Source organism: Myotis yumanensis, unplaced genomic scaffold (assembly GCF_028538775.1).
Source record: "Myotis yumanensis isolate MYYU_CA2020_CCGP unplaced genomic scaffold, mMyoYum1.0.hap1 SCAF_12, whole genome shotgun sequence".
In the NCBI taxonomy this organism is placed as follows: Eukaryota; Metazoa; Chordata; class Mammalia; order Chiroptera; family Vespertilionidae; genus Myotis; species Myotis yumanensis.
The window spans coordinates 2,185,910-2,204,275 of record NW_027223763.1 but is presented as its reverse complement, the minus strand read 5'-3'; the positions used below and the strand labels follow the sequence as shown (position 1 = coordinate 2,204,275).

At 66.9% G+C, this 18,366-nt stretch overlaps 1 protein-coding gene across 2 annotated transcripts; it reads left to right on the top strand.

Annotated features, from left to right (window-relative positions):
• The first annotated feature begins 5,887 nt into the window (after window positions 1-5,887).
• Window positions 5,888-16,522, top strand: DBH (dopamine beta-hydroxylase). 2 transcript variants are annotated; one of them, XM_070429988.1, is made up of 12 exons: window positions 5,888-6,205; window positions 8,214-8,360; window positions 8,632-8,889; window positions 9,519-9,695; window positions 10,445-10,547; window positions 12,388-12,554; window positions 12,897-13,040; window positions 13,414-13,452; window positions 13,838-13,897; window positions 14,171-14,298; window positions 14,663-14,822; window positions 15,637-16,522. In XM_070429988.1, exons 1-12 carry the CDS (start codon window positions 5,888-5,890, stop codon window positions 15,766-15,768), a joined length of 1,833 nt encoding a protein of 610 aa, XP_070286089.1. In that variant the 3' UTR covers window positions 15,769-16,522. The 2 variants fall into 2 exon arrangements, with proteins under 2 accessions (XP_070286089.1, XP_070286090.1); XM_070429989.1 differs by having other exon boundaries at window positions 6,094-6,205; window positions 14,228-14,298.
• Window positions 16,523-18,366: the final 1,844 nt, after the last annotated feature.

The following is an 18,366-nucleotide window of genomic DNA, read 5'->3' as shown; positions in this document are numbered from 1 at the left end:
GGAAGTGTGCTTCCCTTCCCGTTAGGCTGAAACCTGGGAACATTGTTGAACGGACCTCGGAGCACATGTGGGCCCTGGATGCCCAGCGGGCCCCTCCCCAGGGGCGGTGGGGCCCCCACGGGCCGCACATAGAGCACCAGCGGCCCAGTGCAGCCGCGACCTGTGCTGGGACGACCTTATGACTGAGACTGAAACTTGGGTCTGCCTGGTGTGGGAGCCCACACGGCAGGGAATCGCACAGCGGAAGCACAGCGGGGAGTGATGACGTCCGGGCCTTCCTCTGGGCTTGGGCTGCTGGGGCCCAGCTCTCGGCCACGCTCACCCATGCAGCCTGGGCCCCTCCAGGGCCGTCCCGAAGCCTCTGTTTGTCCAAATGCGGGGAAGGCAGTCGGCAAAGGTTAGAAAGGCCTGTTCGCCGAGACACCGAGGCTCTCAGCCCCGGGCAGGAGGTAACAACACCAACCAGACAGGGGGGCGGGCAGCAGGGACGCCAGGATGTGGTCCGCACAGGCCCGGGGATGGGCCTGGAGCCCCAGCAGGGACCACACAGCCCCCTGGGCGGGCCCACCCTGCTGGGACTTCGGATGCAGACCTGCTGTCCAGGCCTGGGCCGGGGCTGGGCAGGGACACTCCGCACACAGCCGGCCCACCCAGACGTCCCGCTAGATGCTAAGTGCCTCGCAGAGCGATGCCCCCTCCCCGCCGCCTACGTGCGCAGATGGCCTCTGTCCCCGGCGTTAACTCGCCTCTTCCCCAGCCTGCTGTTGGGCGAGTCTCTCGGTAACTCGATCAGCGGGGGGGACAATTGGATCAGGGTGTACAGGCCGCGGCGCCCCTCCTGCCGCGTGAATGTCAGAGGCCCCCGGGCATGGAGACAGCTCCTTCCCAGGCCTCATCTTCGCAAAGCAGATGTGTGTTCCGGGCTTTATTGGATTTGGTGCTTGGATGTGACGCATCTGACTGTGGCCGGAGGGCGCAGCCTGGACCAACGGTGAGTCGGGCCGACAACAAGGCCGGGCCTGCCGCCCGCGGGAGGGGATGGACCTGGTCCGGGAGGCGGCGTGGTCTTGGGGCCGAGCAGCCGGCCGATGGTCCTCCCTGAGGAGGCCTTTGAGCCTTGGGCGCGGCTCCCACTGGGCAGCAGCCGCCTTGGCGCCCCAGCTCCGCTTCAGAATCACGGGTCCGAGTGAGCAAGGCCAGGCACGCACCCCTGCCCCCCACGCGTTCCAATTAAAAGGCAACCACCCAAGTCCTCAGCCGTGGGCGCTGGTTAACACAGAGCACCGGTCATGGGCACGGAGAGTTACCCACGCCCCGAGATGGCGCAGCTGGCGGGCAAGCGGTGAGGCAGTCATGCCCCTCAAGATGCCAGACACACAAGTACCAGGGGGCCCAGCCCCCACGTCTGGGGACAAACCTAAAGAGCTGAAGACGGGGCCTCGAGCAGCCATTTGTCCACCGACGTTCATAGCAGCCTGTTCACCACAACAGTGTCCGTCAACCGACAATGGATGGACCGAGGGTGGTCCGTCCGCACAGGGACTGGGGAAGGGAGGGAGGCCTGACCCGGCTCCCCGGGGTTCTCCCCTGCGAGATGCGGGGATGAGGTTCCGAGAAGGAAATGGGCCCTGACCTTCCCGTCTCTGTCCCCTCACTGAGCAGGCACCAGTCCCCGCCAGCAACCACCATCTGCAGGTCAAGGGACCACGCTGGCTGCACCCAGGCCTCTCAGGTGCAGACCCAGCTGGGCACTGGGCCCTGGGGCCGGGAGGGAGCCGCGCCAGTATCTCCAATCTGCTCTTCAAATCCACCCGCCCCGAAGCGGCCAGCGGGCGCCACCCGCCCAGGACCCGGGACACACCCCGCTCCTCAGCCTCAGTGCAGACCAGGTGACGTGGGCCCTGAGCTGAGGGCTGCTCCGACCCCTCTCGCTGACCCACCCTGCGGAGGAGACATGCTGTGCTGGTCCCCTGCCGTCAACGACAGTCCAGGCCGGGCAGCCGGCTACTCTGTGTCCCGCAGGGGTGGCCTGGCTGAGTGCTCCAAGCCCCAAATCCCAGCCCCTCCTGGGGCCGGCCACCTCTCGTCCTTGGTGCAGAGCTGGAGGCCGGTGGGGGCTCTGGCCCAGCAGCCAGGGGGTGTCCGTGGGGGAGGAGCCGAGAGGGCCCTGGGGTGCTCTGGACACCGAGTGCCTGCCCGCGTGTCACGGTCGCCTCCCTCACCTCGGGCCTCGGGGGTGGGTTCCTAATCTCAGGGCCGCCTGCCTTTATGAGCAGACACGGGGCAGTGGGTGGGGCCTCATCCTCAGGGGAGAACCCGCTCGGGTGGGGAGATGGCCTGACCGGGGAGGTGGTTCTTAAACATCCTGGTCACAACCAACCGAGCCCAGGACGAGGCAGGCAGTGAGGGCTCTGCCCCGAGCATCCGGGGTGGCGGGTGGAGGCTGGGGGGCGGGGGGTGGGGGCAGCAGGCTGGGGTGCGTTGCCTGGAGGCAGGTCACCTCTCCTGCTCCCATCAGCTGACAGCTGGATTTCTGCCACCACAAGAGCACCCTAGACCCAGCCGGCGTGCTCAGTGGTTGAGCGTCAACCTGTGAACCAGGAGGTCAGGGTTCGATTCCCGGTCAGGGCACAGGCCCAGGTTGTGGGCTCGATCCCCAGTGTGGGGCAGGCAGGAGGCAGCCGATCCATATTCTCTCTCATCACTGATGTTTCTATCTCGCTCCCCCTCTTCCTTCCTCTCTGAAATCAATAAAAATATATATTTTTTAAAAAGAGCACCCTGGGCCAAGCGGGCCCGGCCCGCAGCCATCAGGCAGTCGCTGGGAGCTGTGTGGCTCAGGTCACCCACCGCTCGTCCCCCACCTGCTGTAACCGGGGCTGGGACCCGGGGAGCTGGCCTCACCTGGCAGAGGCGATGGGATCGCAGCGAGCGGATGACAGCGCCAGAGAGACGCGGAAAGCAAAGCAAAGGGCTCGTTAAAACGCTGGAATTGGCCCGGGAGGGCAGCCAGGCCTGAGCGGCGAACGGGAATCCCGTTCCGCACCGGGTGCCACCCCCAGCCCACCCCTGCAGGGCAACTAGCCCAGAGCAGAGCCGGAGGGGCGGGGCCTTAGGGGCCGGGGGGCGGGGCCGGGGCCGGGGGGCGGGGCCAGAGTGCCCCCAGGGCTCCCCAGGAGGGGGCGCTCCGCTCTGGGCAGGCAGCTGTCTCACCTGGTGCAGCCCGGGCGAGCGGGGCAGCTGGGCATCGCTTCGTGTCCCGGGTCCGAGTGCTTGTTTATAAAAGATCCGTTACTGCAAAGAACGGCACGTGGTGCAGGGCCGCCGAATGGGCCAGCAGCCTGGCTGCGGTTCTCGTCGCGTGTCCTGATTCCCGCGGCCTCTCCCTGACCTTGTCCGCTCTGAGTGCAGCCCCGCCCCGCCCCCGCCAGCTGAGGCCCCCAGACCACAGGCTCGGTGCGTGACCCCTCTGAGCATCCTCTCCCGGGCTGAGGGGGTCACAGACAGCACCGGCCGCTGGGGTGAAAGGACACAGCCGTGAAGCGCTGGGCGGCCCGCACCCCCACCTCCGTTCCTCGTCCTCCGTATTATTGTTTCTCAAATCAGCTGAGTCCGTTTTGTCAAATGCTTCTGAGCTGAGGAGGCCGGCTTTGAATCCTGTTAAACACACGTGTGTGCCCGGCTGGCGTGGCTCGGTGGTTGAGCACCGACCTAGGAACCAGGAGGTCACAGTTCGATTCCCTGTTGGGGCACATGCCCAGGTCGCAGGCTCGATTCCCAGTGTGGGGCATGCAGGAGGCAGCCGATCAATGATTCTCTCTGGTCATTAATAAAAATGTATTAAAAAAACACGCGTGTGTCCGTGGCATTCTGAGAGCCACACAGCCTCCCAGAGAGGAGGAGAGGCGGGAGGTGCGCTCAGCTGCCGAGGTCGGGGTGGTCAGGGCTGACCCCGCACCCCGGGGCTCTGCACCCCAATCCCAGGCCCTGGCTCCTGGGCCTCACTGCCTCTCACTCCCCAGAACCCCTGGCTGAGGGAGCCGGAGGGATAAGCTCCCCGTCCAGGTGGGGCGAGATCTGGGTGGGAAAGCGCGTCTCCAAGGATGCCCAGCTGGGAGCCAGCAGGATTCGAACCCAGAGCCAACACCCTGGCGATGCATGACGGGCCGTAGGGCCCACTCCCCGGAGAGGCAGCTGATGTGCATTCTGCCTGTCCTCAAGCGGAGCCACCTGGAAGGCTTACCAGGGCCGGCGCCACCCACTTGGCGTCTGCCGGCGGTTACCACCGTAAGTGCCAGGAACACAGCCCCCCCCCCCCCCACACACACACAGAGAGACCCTGCCTCACCCCTTCTCGCGGCTGCTCCCTGACCCCGGGGAGTGACTGTCCAGGTGCCCCGTGACCTCCAATGCCAGACGCCTGCTTATGGCACAGACTCGGAGGTTCTAGAAAGAATTTGGAGAAGGAGACCTGGTCTCAGGCTTGCCCCCTGGCCTGGGCCCGCCCAGCTTAGGCAGACAGCACCACCCACCAGGGCAGGAACTTTCTCCAAATTTCATCTTCACACACAGACAGTCAGTCCTTCCGAAGGAGCAGAGTTCAGAGCAAAACCAGAGCCTGGCGCAACCTCCACACAGCCCGTCTTTCAAATACCCGAGGATTTACAGCTGGGCACCAGCCAGTGACTGCTGTGTGCATCTGGGGTTGGGTTTTTAGTTTCTCCAAAGAGAGGAGGAACAGGAGGAGGAAGAAGGCAGGAAAAAGGGGAGGGAGGGAGACGGAAGGAAGGAAGGGAGGGAGGGAGGGAGGGAGGGAGGGAGGAAGTTAGTTCGATGTCTGAGGGTTGAGGGCTGAGTTCAGAGCAGGAGGCAATCATGGAGAACTTCCTGGAAGTGGCAGCACACGGTGAGTCCATTCTGCACAGAGAAGGATGGGAGGGAGCCGAGTGCGATGAGACTGACACTCGAGGCTCTCGGGGCTGTAAGACCCGGCGTGTCTGTGGGAAGGCCCCGTGGGCGTGGAGGAACAGTGCAATGGCCGGCTGGCAGGGAGGGTTCAAATTCAGGCTGGGTCCACTCTGCTAGAGGGTGTCAAGGGTTAGGGAGCTTTGGAGACAGGGAAGGGGGCCTGTCACTCGCACCCCTTTCCGAATGTGTCCCCACCAGCAGGGTGCCCTACACTTTACCCCTCTGTAAGGCATCGCCAAGTCTGCTGCCCAGAAATGCCCCCCAGTTCCCCCCCAGTGCCGTGCCCGCGCCATCTGTCCCCACCCCCAGCACTGCACCCACTGCTTCTGCAGCAGCCGTGGCGCCAGCTGGAGCCTGTGGGGGAACAATCGGAACAGCAGGCCGCGGGAGAGTGTCTAAACACAGGGCCTATTTGGGGATCGGCTTTTATTTTTAGTTTGAAAGTGGCCCACCCTCCAGCCTTGTGGAATGGCTCATGGGCCAGGCCTCCAGCAGCACGGCCTCATCACTCACTGTCACCTTGGAGATAACTTCGGGGTCTCAGCCTGCCCATCCCTGAATGGGGCGGCACGGGGCCCATCCCGTCGGCTGGGGGGACAGGCCAGGACGGCCTGCCTGGTGGTCGGGGGGTGCCTGGCGGGAGGGCGTGCAAAGGCGGTGGCTGCAGGGAGCACCCTCCCCGGCGGCGATCACTGGGCCAGTCCGCTCCAATTCCCGCTGACGGTGTCCATGCCCCATCAGTGCCAATTAGGGGAGCCAGGGAGGCAAAGCGTTTGGCCCGGGGCACGAGCAGGTGGGAGGGTCACCCGGACAATTCAATTCCCCGGCAGACAAATGTGATTATGGCGGCCGCCCGGGCCCAGCCCCCCGAGGGAGGGCCAGGACATAAAGGGCCAGGTGGGGCGGCCGAGCGCCAGCCATGCAGGTCCCCAGCCCCAGCGCGCGCGAGGCCGCCTCGATGTACGGCACGGCGGTGGCCGTGTTCCTGGTCATCCTGGTGGCCGCGCTGCAGGGCTCGACGCCCCCCGAGAGCCCCTTCCCCTACCGCATCCCCCTGGACCCCGAGGGGACCCTGGAGCTCTCCTGGAACGTCAGCTACGCGCAGGAGACCGTCCACTTCCAGCTGCTGGTGCGCGAGCTCAAGGCCGGGGTGCTGTTCGGGATGTCGGACCGCGGGGAGCTGGAGAACGCCGACCTGGCCGTGCTCTGGACGGACGGGGACAGCGCCTACTTCGGGGTGAGTCTCTCCTCCGCCCTGAGCCGGCCCTACCCGGCCTCCCAGCTGGCCTTCCTCCCACACTCCTCCTCCTCGACCCTGTGTCCCAAGCTCGCCAAAATAGATGCTCTCCAGGGTCCCCGGCTGCACACCCCAAACAACAGGACGCCCCGGGCCCGGGGAGCGCAGGCGCAGGGGCAGGACAGGCAGCCACACACGTGCACCCACTCCACCGCCACCCCGAGCGCGGACCCCACATTCTCCACTCACATGATCAACGCCCGGGGCACCCACACCCCCGCACGTGACTAAGCGCGGTGCCCGCGTGCACGCCCGGGCCCGGGACGCGGTGCCGGCTGGGCTAGGTTTGCACACGCAGGTCAGCCGAGCAGGCGCAGCCCCCACGGAGCCGAGCTCTGACTCCTGGCCTTGGAAATGCACCCCGTTCTTGCCGGAGGGGGTGGAGGAAGGGGGAAGTTTCCTTTTAAACTAGAGCAACGTTGGGGCCTCCACAAATTGAAGGGAAGTCCCGGGCTGGGGGCCCAGCCCCTGTCCTGAGCCCCGCTCCCGCCCTCCTCCCCAGCTGGGCCTGCCACCAGCGTCTCTGTGAGCACAAACCCCTCTCTCCCCAGAAACTGACACAGGGAGACGAAAAGTCTTTGAAGTTAGGAAGTACTTTCTTTATCTATGAACAGAGACTTTTATCCCAGGACGTGGGGGAAGCAGGCAGGAGCACTGAGTCGGGAGCCGGACCCCGGCCTCTGTCCTCATCGGAGGGTGGGGAGGATCTCCCCTCCACTTCGGTGGGTTTTTGTGGGTTGACACGAACTGACAATGGCTCACTGTGCTCCCTTCAGTGCCCATGACAACCCCGCAGGAGGGTACGTGGCTGGGTTCCCCGGCGAGAACCGCGGCTGGGGGAGCTGCGTGGGGCCACCCAGGTCGGATGGGCCGGAGCTGCCTGGTGGGGGCAGACCTGGCCCCTGGGCTGCCCGCCTCCCAGACAAGGGCGCTCAGTAGCTTGGGGGGGGGGGGGATCAGGCAGCCCCCTGTGCCCGGAGCTCTCGCTCCTCCGGGAGGCTTAGCAGCTGCCAAGTGAGCCGGGCCTCCCCCTCCCGCGCTGCAGAATTAATTTGCACAACAAATTCCTCTGCAAACAACTGTCGGGCTTGCTTTCCTCCTCCGGCAAGATGTTCAACAAATACGTTCTAGGTTCCCAGCCTGGGTGTTACCTCTGCCTGCGTTTAACTGAGTCCCGAAGCCTTTTCTCCTGGGAACATGGTTGCAAAATCGCAGGCAGCTTTCTTTTTTCTCAAGGAAATGAGGAGAGGCGGTGGCCCTGAAGCAGTGAAAACAGGTCCCGAGGCCGAGGCCTGTGTTCCTGAGCAGAACAGAGGCCCTGGATGGGGAAGGCTGTCCCTCCCAGCCGTCCCCCCCGCGCCCCCACGCGTCCCCGGCTCTGGCCGAGCCCCTGGTGCAAGGGAAGCAGCCGGAGGAGGGGGAGGTGGCGGGAAGGGGGGGCGGGGGGGGGGGTCAGCCAGGTCTGCTTATCATCCTGGGGGAATGCAGCAGGTCCGTTTCCTCCCCGGCCTCAGTTTACCCTCTCCAAGCGAGGAGGGGAGGACGGGGGCCGAGGGCCGCCTGAAGCACTGTGCCCGGTCCTCTCTCGCCGCCCGTGCAGCCTCTGCCGTCTCCCCTCCACGGCTCCACGCGCCGCCACGGCCCGCCCTCCGCAGGCCAGTGGGAGCGGTGTTCGTCTAAGGCCCCTTCCCAGTCATGGCACCTTCTTAGCAAGACAGACTCCTGGTCCCGCCTGGAGGTCTGGGACTGACCAGCCCCGGACCTGCTGGCCTCTGAGAGCCCTGCTTCCAGGCCCCAGGGGACGGGAGACAGGACGTGGGTGAGCCCCTAACCCCGGCCAGACCCCGGACCCACAGGGCCCGTGAGCCCTGCGCTGTGGGCAGCAACCTTCGCCCCCAGCCCGTCCTGTCTCGGCTCCCGACGCTCCCAGCCCGCCCTGTCCCTGCAGGACGCCTGGAGTGACCAGAAGGGACAGATCCACCTGGACGCCCAGCAGGACTACCAGCTGCTGCAGGCCCAGAGGACTCCGCAGGGCCTGACCCTCCTCTTCCGGCGGCCCTTCAGCACCTGCGACCCCCGGGACTACCTCATCGAGGTGGGTGGTGGGTCTGGGCTTGCGTTCACGGCAGCACGTGAGAGCCAGCCCAGCCCCTGCCCCCCGAGTGTGCCTGTGACCTCCAGCTCGCAGCCACTAGAACTTTCTAGGCCCGCTCCGTCCGGCACCAGCGGGGCTGGCGGCTGCCTTCTTGGTCAGTGCCGGGCATGCCATCTGCCAGGCGGGGCGGGCAGGGGCCTGGCGCCCCGGGTGACCAGGAGCCCTGCTCTGGGGTCCGCGTGGACGATGGCCGGCCCTGTCTCGGCTGCAGGACGGCACCGTCCACCTGGTGTACGGGATCCTGGAGCAGCCCTTCTCGTCGCTGGAGGCCATCAACACCTCGGGCCTGCGCACCGGGCTGCAGAGGGTGCAGCTGCTGAAGCCCGACATCTCCCTCCCGGCCCTGCCCGCGGACGTGCGCACCATGGAGGTCCGCGCCCCCGACGTCCTCATCCCCGGCCAGGAGACCACCTATTGGTGCTACATGACCGAGCTCCCCGCCGGCTTCCCCCGGCACCACATCGTCATGGTACGTGGGGGCGGGGCCTGCTGCCTGGGGGCCTGGAGAGCTGTCCCTGTCCCTGGCGCCCCCCAACCTGTCCCGGGAGCTGTCCGAGGTCCTGGTTGAGCCAGGTGTCCCGAACCCTGGGCGCCTGACCTTCCTGCAGCCACAAGTGTGGTCTGATCCATCGCTGCCCACCTCTCAGGGCCTCGCACCCCAGTCCCAGGGCCTCTGCACCCCACCTCTCAGGGCCTCGCACCCCAGTCCCAGGGCCTCTGCACCCCAGTCCCAGGGCCTCTGCACCCCACCTCCCAGGGCCTCTACACCCCAGTCCCAGGGCCTCTGCACCCCACCTCCCAGGGCCTCTACACCCCAGTCCCAGGGCCTCTGCACCCCAGTCCCAGGGCCTCACACTCCACCTCCCAGGGCCTCGCACCCCAGCTCCCAGCCTGGACCAAGGCAACTGATATCCTGAGTTCTGCTTCTTCCCCTGGGACTGGAATGGCAGTGTGTCTGTCTGTCTGTCTGTCAGGCCACCTCCCCCTTCATTCAGACAAGCAGCTTAACTCCGAGCGCAATTGCTCTGAGCACCTCCCAGTGGGTGGGTGGGTGGGCGGTGTCCCTGCCCAAGCCTCGGTGTCCCCTCCACCCCGCAGTACGAGCCCATTGTCACCAAGGGCAACGAGGCGCTGGTGCACCACATGGAGGTGTTCCAGTGCGCGGCTGGGTTCGAGAGCTTCCCCCACTTCAGCGGGCCCTGCGACTCCAAGATGAAGCCCGAGCGCCTCAACTACTGCCGCCACGTGCTGGCCGCCTGGGCCCTGGGCGCCAAGGTGCGTCCCCCGGGGCCTCCGCGGGAGTCAGGGCCCCCTCCACACCTCTGTGTCCCCACTTCTCCGAGAGGCCCCATGATGGGGCTCCGCAGGGTGCCCGTGAGGCTGCCAAGAGGGCCCCCCCCCGTCCCCCCCCGAGACCCGTGCGCTGCCAGCCCGCTCCTCGGAGCCGCGGGACTTTTCCCAGCATCTGTTACTTTTCTGCAAAAATGCAAAAGCCCAGAGCTGTGCTCTCTGTGGTACCGATCTCGGGTCTGGCTGGACGCGGCGGGATTTGTGCCCTGGGTGGTCCCAGGTGATGGGCAGGTGTCGCAGCCGCCCTGGGCTGCACCGTGGGCCTTTCCTCAGCTTCCTCCACGTCCAGAGGGGCCGACCCGAGTCCGGGAACGTCGTGTGCACTGGCGATGAGCTGCCCATCAGCGGGAGAGCGCTGTTCTAATGCGCTGCTCCACCACCACCACCCCTGCAGCTCAGGCCCCACCCCCTGCGGCTCAGGCCCCACCCCCTGCGGCTCAGGCCCCACCCCCTACGGCTCAGGTCCCACCCCCTGCGGCTCAGGCCCCACCCCCTGCAGCTCAGGCCCCATCTCCTGCGGTTCAGGCCCCACCCCCTGTGGCTCAGGTCCCACCCGCTGCGGCTCAGCCCCAACAGTCAGGTGGGTTTGCCACCCGGGACCCCCTCAGACCCCCAGTCTGTCTTCCGGGGCTGCTGTACCTGATGCCCAACCCGCCTCCCTCCGCTCCCTGCAGGCCTTTTACTACCCGGAGGAAGCAGGCCTTGCTTTCGGGGGTGCCGGGTCCTCCAGGTTTCTCCGCCTGGAAGTTCACTACCACAACCCGCTCAAGATACAAGGTAGGAGCTCGAACTGTTTCTCCGGGGCCGCCTCTGCCTTCCCCTGGGCACTGGACTCCCCCACCCCCCAAAGTCTGGCCTCCTGCTGTGACCCATGGGGCATGCGTCCCTCTCACCTCTTTCGCTCACTGTTCACTATCCGTCTCCCGGGACCGCAGTGGGCTCCCGGGGCAGGGCCTTGCCGGGCTGGCTCAGCACCAGGGACACGGCACTGTCCCAGGTACCAGCCCCGGGGACAGGCAGGTAGAGGTTCCTGCGTACCCATTTTGCAGATGAGGAAATTAAGGCCCAGAGTGTAGGGACCCACGAGGCCACAAAGTGAGGAGGGATCTGGGAGCCAGGAAGCCTGGCTCTGGGCCGCTGTGGTCTCTGATCACGCAGCCTTGCAGGGACTGGCTGGCCTTGAACTGAGCAAGGCTGGTCTGAGACCAGAGCTGTAAGGAGTCGGTGGCTGTTGGGTGGGCTGAGTGAACGTGCTGCCTTCTCCCGCAGGCTTGGCTCAGTCTGCGGGGCCAGCCAGAGCAGGAGCGAGTTAGATGCGCCGACCAGGCGGCTCAAGGACCTGGGGGGCAGAAAAGGCACGAGAGATCAGACTATCAGCGGGCCAGTCCCGCCCGCCGCTCCCTAGCTGAGTGATTGGGCGGGGGGGAGGGGGGGGGTGACCCTCACCTGGCCAGGTCTGCTCACCTCCCACGGTGACTTTCTTCCCGCCGTGGGAATTGTGGGCGACGCACAGGGAGGACATGCATCAGCAGGGCCTCACGGGGGACGGGATTTACTGCTCATGGAAAGCGGAAAGCAAATGGGTTTCTGAGAACTCCCGAAGCGCCAGGGAAGTCTGTCTCCTCCTGATTCTCTGGGTGTATTTATGGATCCGTCACCAAATACAGGGGCGCGCCTGTCACTCCACAAATCTGGAAACGGCTGCTTTCCTATAAATATCAGAGCCCCACCGTGATCTCAGTATCTAATCCCGTCTGCGTGCGAGCCGGCCGCGTCCCTTACATCGTCATCCTAGGACGCAGCTGAGGTGCAGGGCCGAGTGTGCACCCTGAGTTGCGGGCGGAGGGCGGGGCGGGGGGGGGGGCAGAGGGGGAGGCGTTCTTGGCTTCACCTCCGAGCAAGTCAGCAGGAGACCCAGCTCCCCACCAAGGCCCTGGGCTCCGTTCCCAGCTCGGCCACGTCCCTGGCTGCGATCTCAGACAGGGTCCTCGGCTCCGGCTCCGAGCCTCAGTTTCCACGTCCGTAAGTTGGGACGAATACTGTTGGCTGGGCTCTCCACCCACCTCCCAGCTCTGCTGTACATTCCTGGAGGCCATCCCCCCCGGGGAGGCGGCCTTCATGCTCACGGGCTACTGCACGGACAAGTGCACACAGCTGGTGAGCCGGGCCGGGCCCAGTCCAGGCAGGGGAAGGGCAGGAGACAGGCGACTGGAGGCCACAGGTCGTGGGGCGGGGCCTGTGGGTGGCAGTGTCCACGGGCCTCTGACCCTCACCTCTGTGTGACCGCCGGGGGGCTGCCCAGGGAGCTTACCTCCCCAATGAGCACCTTCAAGGAGAGCTGGCAGGCATGGCTGGGCCGTGCTGGGTAGAAGCACTGAGGTCTCAGGACGAGGCCCTTGACTTTGAGCTGAGGCCCAGAGAGGGGCAGTGACTTGCCTGAGAGCACCCAGCACACTGCTGACCAAGTGTCTGCCTCCTGGTGCAGCCCGGTGTGGGGTAAAGGCCCCGCTGCAGGCTGGGAGCAGGGGCGGGTGACCACGCCTCCTGCCTCAGGACAGCTGGGGTCAGCCTGCCAAGGGTTGGGGGGACCTTGACTCACCCCCTCGCCCCCTCCCAGGCCGGCGGGACTCCTCGGGCATCCGCCTGTACTACACGGCTACGCTGCGGCCCTTCGACGCGGGCATCATGGAGCTGGGCCTGGTGTACACGCCTGTGATGGCCATCCCCCCCGGGGAGGCGGCCTTCGTGCTCACAGGCTACTGCACGGACAAGTGCACGCAGCTGGTGAGCCGGGCCGGGCCCGCCGGGCTCCCCACGAGGGGTTCCCTTTCCTGTGACGCGGCCCCGGGGACCGTCCTTGTCGAGGGCCCGAGAGGATCTGGGGCTCCAGGCCAGGCTGCCGCTCAGAAAGAGCTGGCTGTCCTCACAGGACGCCCCTCTCGGGCAACCATCCCCCTAGTTTTCGGATGGGGGAGGGGTTACCTGCTGGGGAGAAGGGTGGGCCGGGAGTGCACGTCCCGGGAAGCTCTCGGCCTCGCTGCCCTGTGCCGCCGTCGGTGCTGGCAGCAGGCGGAGGGCAGCGGCAAGTCCCCCACGAGGTCAGGCCCTGACCTGCGCCCCCCGCAGGCCCTGCCTCCCTCGGGGATACACATCTTTGCCTCCCAGCTGCACACGCACCTGACCGGGCGGAAGGTGGTCACCGTGCTGGCCCGGGACGGCCAGGAGAGGGCCATTGTGAACAGGGACAACCACTACAGCCCCCACTTCCAGGTGGGGACCCCCGCCCTGCCCGGGCCTGTCTGACCTTCTCTCTCCCCACCGCCACAGAGACACCCCCATCCCGGGGCTCGTGTCCTGGGCCAGGCCCAGACGCCTGGCGGGGGCGCAGTGGCCAGCCCTCCCCGCGGGGGTTTAATTGCTCGGGTGGTTTCTGGCCTGTGGCTGATCCGGATCTGGGGGGACCCGGGCGGCCCAGTGGTAGCATCTGTCCTGTTCCAATCCCTCCAGCAGAAGCCAAACTCAGCCAGACCTGGCTCCCCCAAGGGGCTGGGACGAGCTTACACCCCAGAGGGCCAGGGGGTGGCTGGAGTGGGGTCCATCTCTCTGAGGTGCCCCTTCCCCCGCCCCCCGCTTTCCCCCCCAGGAGATCCGCATGCTGAAGAAGGTCGTGTCCGTCCACCCAGTGAGTGCCCGGAGGCTGGGAGGGCCACGGGGCTGGGAGGGCCACGGGGGCTGGGAGGGCCACGGGGGCTGGGAGGGCCACGGGGCTGGGAGGGCCACGGGGCTGGGAGGGCCACGGGGCTGGGAGGGCCACGGGGCTGGGAGGGCCACGGGGCTGGGAGGGCCACGGGGCTGGGAGGGCCACGGGGGCTGGGAGGGCCAGAGACACAGACAGCAATCGGGGGCGGGGGCCACGCAAAGGTCCCTCCATGTCCCAGGGCAGGGGCCGGCTGGACTCCAGTCGGGGGCCGCTGACCACGTGCCTGGCTCAGTCCCATGGGAGGGTGGCCCCGAGCGCCTGTCACCCCAGCTGGGCAGGCTGACGGGCCTGTCGGCTCGGCTCACAGGGCGACGTGCTCATCACTTCCTGTACGTACAACACGGAGGACAGGACGCTGGCCACTGTGGTGAGTCACCCACTTCTCCCGGCCCCGGCCCCGAGCCCCTGCCCCCGGGGCTTCCCGTGCAGATGTCCTTCCCCATCGGGGGCGGAGGCTGCTGGGGGCAGGGGAGCCCCTCACTCATGGGATGAAGTGTGGCTGCAGCGACCCACGTGGACCGCTGGGTAGTTGAATGAGTGAGGGGATGGGCGGAAGAATGAACGAATGCGCTGACCCAAAGGACAGGCTGCAGCGGTGAGGGTGCCCCGGGGCCGAGCCCACAGCCTCTCCTGCCCGCAGGGCGGCTTCGGCATCCTGGAGGAGATGTGTGTCAACTACGTGCACTACTACCCGCAGACGCAGCTGGAGCTGTGCAAGAGCGCCGTGGACGCCGGCTTCCTGCAGAAGTACTTCCACCTCGTCAACAGGTGACGGCCGGTGGCAGGACCCACCTCCCCGCCCCCCACCCCCCCGCCGCCAGGCCCTGAGGGACCCAGGCCAGGTCCTCAGAGCAGGGGAGCAGGTGTGGCAGGCATCACCAATGGACCCCACACCCCTTCCTGCCGAGTCTGCACTTGGCCCGAGCAGCACCCTCAGCCCAGCCCGTCCCGGGCGGCAGGAGAGAGGAAGCTGTTCGCCATCAGCCTGTGAGGCACCCCGAGCAGGAGCCCTGCTGGGGAGGCGGCGGCCTGAGGGCCACTCCGGGGACCCCACCCGTCTGCAGGGGGTGTCTCCTCGCCCTGCTGGGTTCCCCCCGACCTGCCCCCGACGGCTGCTCCCTCCCGCCTCCAGGTTCAACAGCGAGGAGGTGTGCACCTGCCCCCAGACCTCCGTCCCCGAGCAGTTTGCCTCCGTCCCCTGGAACTCCTTCAGCCGCGACGTGCTCCAGGCCCTGTACGGCTCCGCGCCCCTCTCCGTGCACTGCAACAAGTCCTCGGCCGTGCGCTTCCAGGTGCGCCCACCCCGCGCATGCTGCCCCCGCAATGGCCTCGCTCTGGGCTGCCTGCCCCTGTGCCCACATCAGCCCCAGGCCCCCGAGGACCCCCGTGTGGGGTGACAGGACTCCCCTCCAAGGAGCTGGCAAGGAGCACTCAAAACCGTTAGACAGGCGGGCCCAGACGGCCAGCCCACGGAGGGAGGACCCTGCAGAGGGAGGAACCGACAGCACCCACGTAGGCAGGGGGCTCCCCGCTCCCGGGCGCCAATACATCACGTGACCAATCTGGGTAGTGTGAGCAGGGCGCCAGCAACCTCCCCCGGAGCCTAAAAATAAAGCGAGGGGAGGGCAGGCGGGAGGCGGTCTGAGATGGGAGCGGGTCTCCTCCTTCCCTGAGGCCCGAGTCCCGGCTGAGTCAGGTGCCGGCTCTGCCGCTGCCCGAGGCACTCTCCTGGGTGCGTCTGGGAGCCGGGTTAATTGCTACCGATCGGTTCAGCTGACACACTCACCAAGGCAGTGGGGGGACAGTGGGGGAACGTGGCAGCGGACAGGGGTGTGGCGCAGCCGGTGGGGGAGGAACAGCTGCTGCTGCTGCCGCCTGCACCCAGGGGCTCGGAGGTGAGGGTGAGGGGGGCGTGGGGTGCCAGGTGACCTCCAGGGAGGCCCTCCAAGCAGCCTTGGGGGTGGGGGGGTGGGGTGGGGGGTGGGGGAGGGGGAGGGGGAGTTTGGTTTGAGGACAAGAAGCCAAGAGGTGGTTGGGAAAATGGCTGGTGAGGCAGCGCCCATTTCACCCCCCAGCCTCAGTTTACCGCGTGGCCCTTCCTCGCAGGGGGAGTGGGACCTGCAGCCACTACCCGAGATCGTCTCGCAGCTGGAAGCGCCAGCCCCTCGGTGCCCGGCCAGCCAGGGTCTGAGCTCTGTCGGCCCCACTGTGGTCAACCTGGGTGGCGGCCAAGGCTGAGGGGCGGGCTGCCTCCTCGCTCCCCCTCCGTGCTACCCCCGGGCACATGCCAGCGCTGTGCACCCCCACTCTGTGAAGACCCCCCGCAACAGCTCAGTGTGCCCAGGATGAGGGACTGGACTGTGCCCCGGCCTGAGACCACAGCGCCCCCCCCCCTCCCCCCCGCATGGCCAGAGGCTCCTGAGTGCCCCGCGGACCCGCCAGGCCTGGGCATCCGGACCAAGGCCCCTCCCAGCCTGTAAGGCGAGCCTAGCTGGCGGTCCAGAGCCGAGCCCCGAAAGCCCTGCTGTGTCTCCGGGAGCCACCAGCCCTCCCGGGGCACTCGCCCCGTCCCCAGCCCAGTTGTGCTCTGTGCTGGGTGCGAGTGCCACTCGGATGCGTCCCTGCAGAGTGGTGTTGCAGTGGGCGGCTTCCCTGCCCACAGAGGCGAGACAAGCCCTTTCGTCACTTAGAGACTCGCCTGGGAAACGGCTCCATTCCAGGTGAAGGGACATTTCGCCCACCTAGAGGGAAACCCTCACCGCAGCTCCACCATGAAGACCAGAGGGCCAGGATCCCGGCGAGGGTCTGGGCGGCTCCCTGGGGAAATGGAATGGCAGCCCCGGGTTCCTCCTCCTCCCATAGGAATCAGACCTGCCTGAGCCCCTGGCCTTAGTGCAGGTGTGACGTGGGCGGACCATCTCACCTCCCTGCCCCTCAGTTTTCTCATCTGTGAAATGGGGCAATGCTGTGCCGACTGAGACAATAAAGCTCACACACAGGGTGGCCTGGCTCCCACCAGAGGCCCCGGCTGAGCTCCTTCCCATGCGGCCCTGTGCCCCGTGGAGAGCTAGGACACGCCTCGCTTCCCTGCCCACCTCCACCTTCCTCCCGCTATAAGGCCAAGCTCAGCTCTCGGTTTCTGCGGGAAGTAACAGATCAGACTGTTCAGCCACATCAGCAAAATGCTCGCTGTCCAGCCTCCAGGGAGGGAGGGGTGATGGATGGGCCTTCGAGTCCCCACTTACTCCTGAGCAGACGCCAGCTCAGCGGCCTGCGAGCCACTCATCACACTGGGAGCGAACGGTCTGCACTGCGTCGTATAAATCACACTTCCCGCGCCGAGTCACAGGGCGATCGTGGGAAATGCCAGAACCGACCCGCCGGCCGCAGAGCTGCTGCCTCGCTCATCTTTATGGCCAGGGAGGACAGGTTGGGGGGAGGCCCTCCCTGGGGGCAGGCTTGCCAGGGCAGCCTGCAGCGGGCTCAGCCTCTGGCCCTGGTCTCCTGGCCCAAGGCGAAGACCCCTCGCCCCATCGTGCCCGCCTGCCTGAGCTCCCCCCTCACCGACCGAGCCCTGCTGGCCACCATCATTTTGTCCCCAAACACCCAAGCAGCACTGTGCTGTTCCAGTCTCACCAGAGAGGGAATTGGGGAGAAATGGCTCACCCAGGGTCCCCCGGAGGATTCATGGTGATTGGAAGTCACACCCAGTTCTGGAACCTTCCTCCACCCACAGTGACACCACCACCCCCAGTGCTGGCTCTGGAGCTCTCCAGCTGGGCATTCTCTCCCCCCGAGGGGTGCCTGTTGGGCAACTCCCACACCAACCACTGCCTGCACCCTGTGCACCCAGCCCCTGGCTCCCGCATCGCCCGCCTGCCTGTCCCCCCCCCCCCCCCCCCCCGCCCCGTGTGCCGACAGCTGCCCCTGCGCCTGGTCCTGTGGTCACACTCGGCCCACACACGCTCGAGCCGTTCCTGCTCCACAGACGGGTAGGCCGAGGCCGCAGCGGGAGCCCAGGCGCTGCCCGGGTCTGACCCGTCTGGGCCCTTGGCCTCCGCCTCCTCACTCAGGAAGCAGGCGCCGTGCCCGGCCTTGTGAACACTAGCGAGGACGCCGGGGGCCGCTTCATTACCCGACAGCAACCTGCCAGGGCCAGGCCTCCTGGCCAAGCCCCTTGCACTCTGCCCACCTTCTGACGGTCCGGGTGGTGGCCAGAGTGCAGCAAGGGCCCCCTCCTCCCTCTGCTCTGTGCCCCTGGACAAGTTGCTTTCCCTCCTGGACCTCAACCTCCTGTGGCAGGATGAGGCAGGTGAGCGTGGGAGGCGGCCCAGGGTGGCCTCGGCACGTGACCCCCGGCGCTCTCCACGTGGTCAGGGCTGTTTCTCCTCGGAGAACAGCAAACACACAAATGGGCAAAACAGGAGTTTCTGTTTCTGAGCTCAGCTCCGAGGAAGGAGTCAGACTAGAACCCACGTCCGACGTCCTGGTCCTCAGCACCCGCCAAGGCAGGCTGCGGAGGGAACACCGCGCGGCCTGCCCAGGCCTGCAGGGACCGGCGAGGCAGGCCAGGCTGTCTGGGACGTGGCCTCCCCTGGCCCCTCGGGCTCCACTCCTCCCTCCCAGGCCCGTGCCGGAGCCAGGCCCGGGTGAGCAGGCCAGGCTCTGTGGTGCTTCGCCGAGGCCCCTGTACCTCGCCTGTGGGCTGGCAACGGGGCCAACCAGCTGTCCAAAGGCCGCTGGACCCAAACGTGCTCCCTGGAGACGGCTTTACTAGCCGGGCCCGTCCCAGCTCAGCCTGAAGCCGTGTGTGAGCCCCCGAGAGGCCAGGCTGCA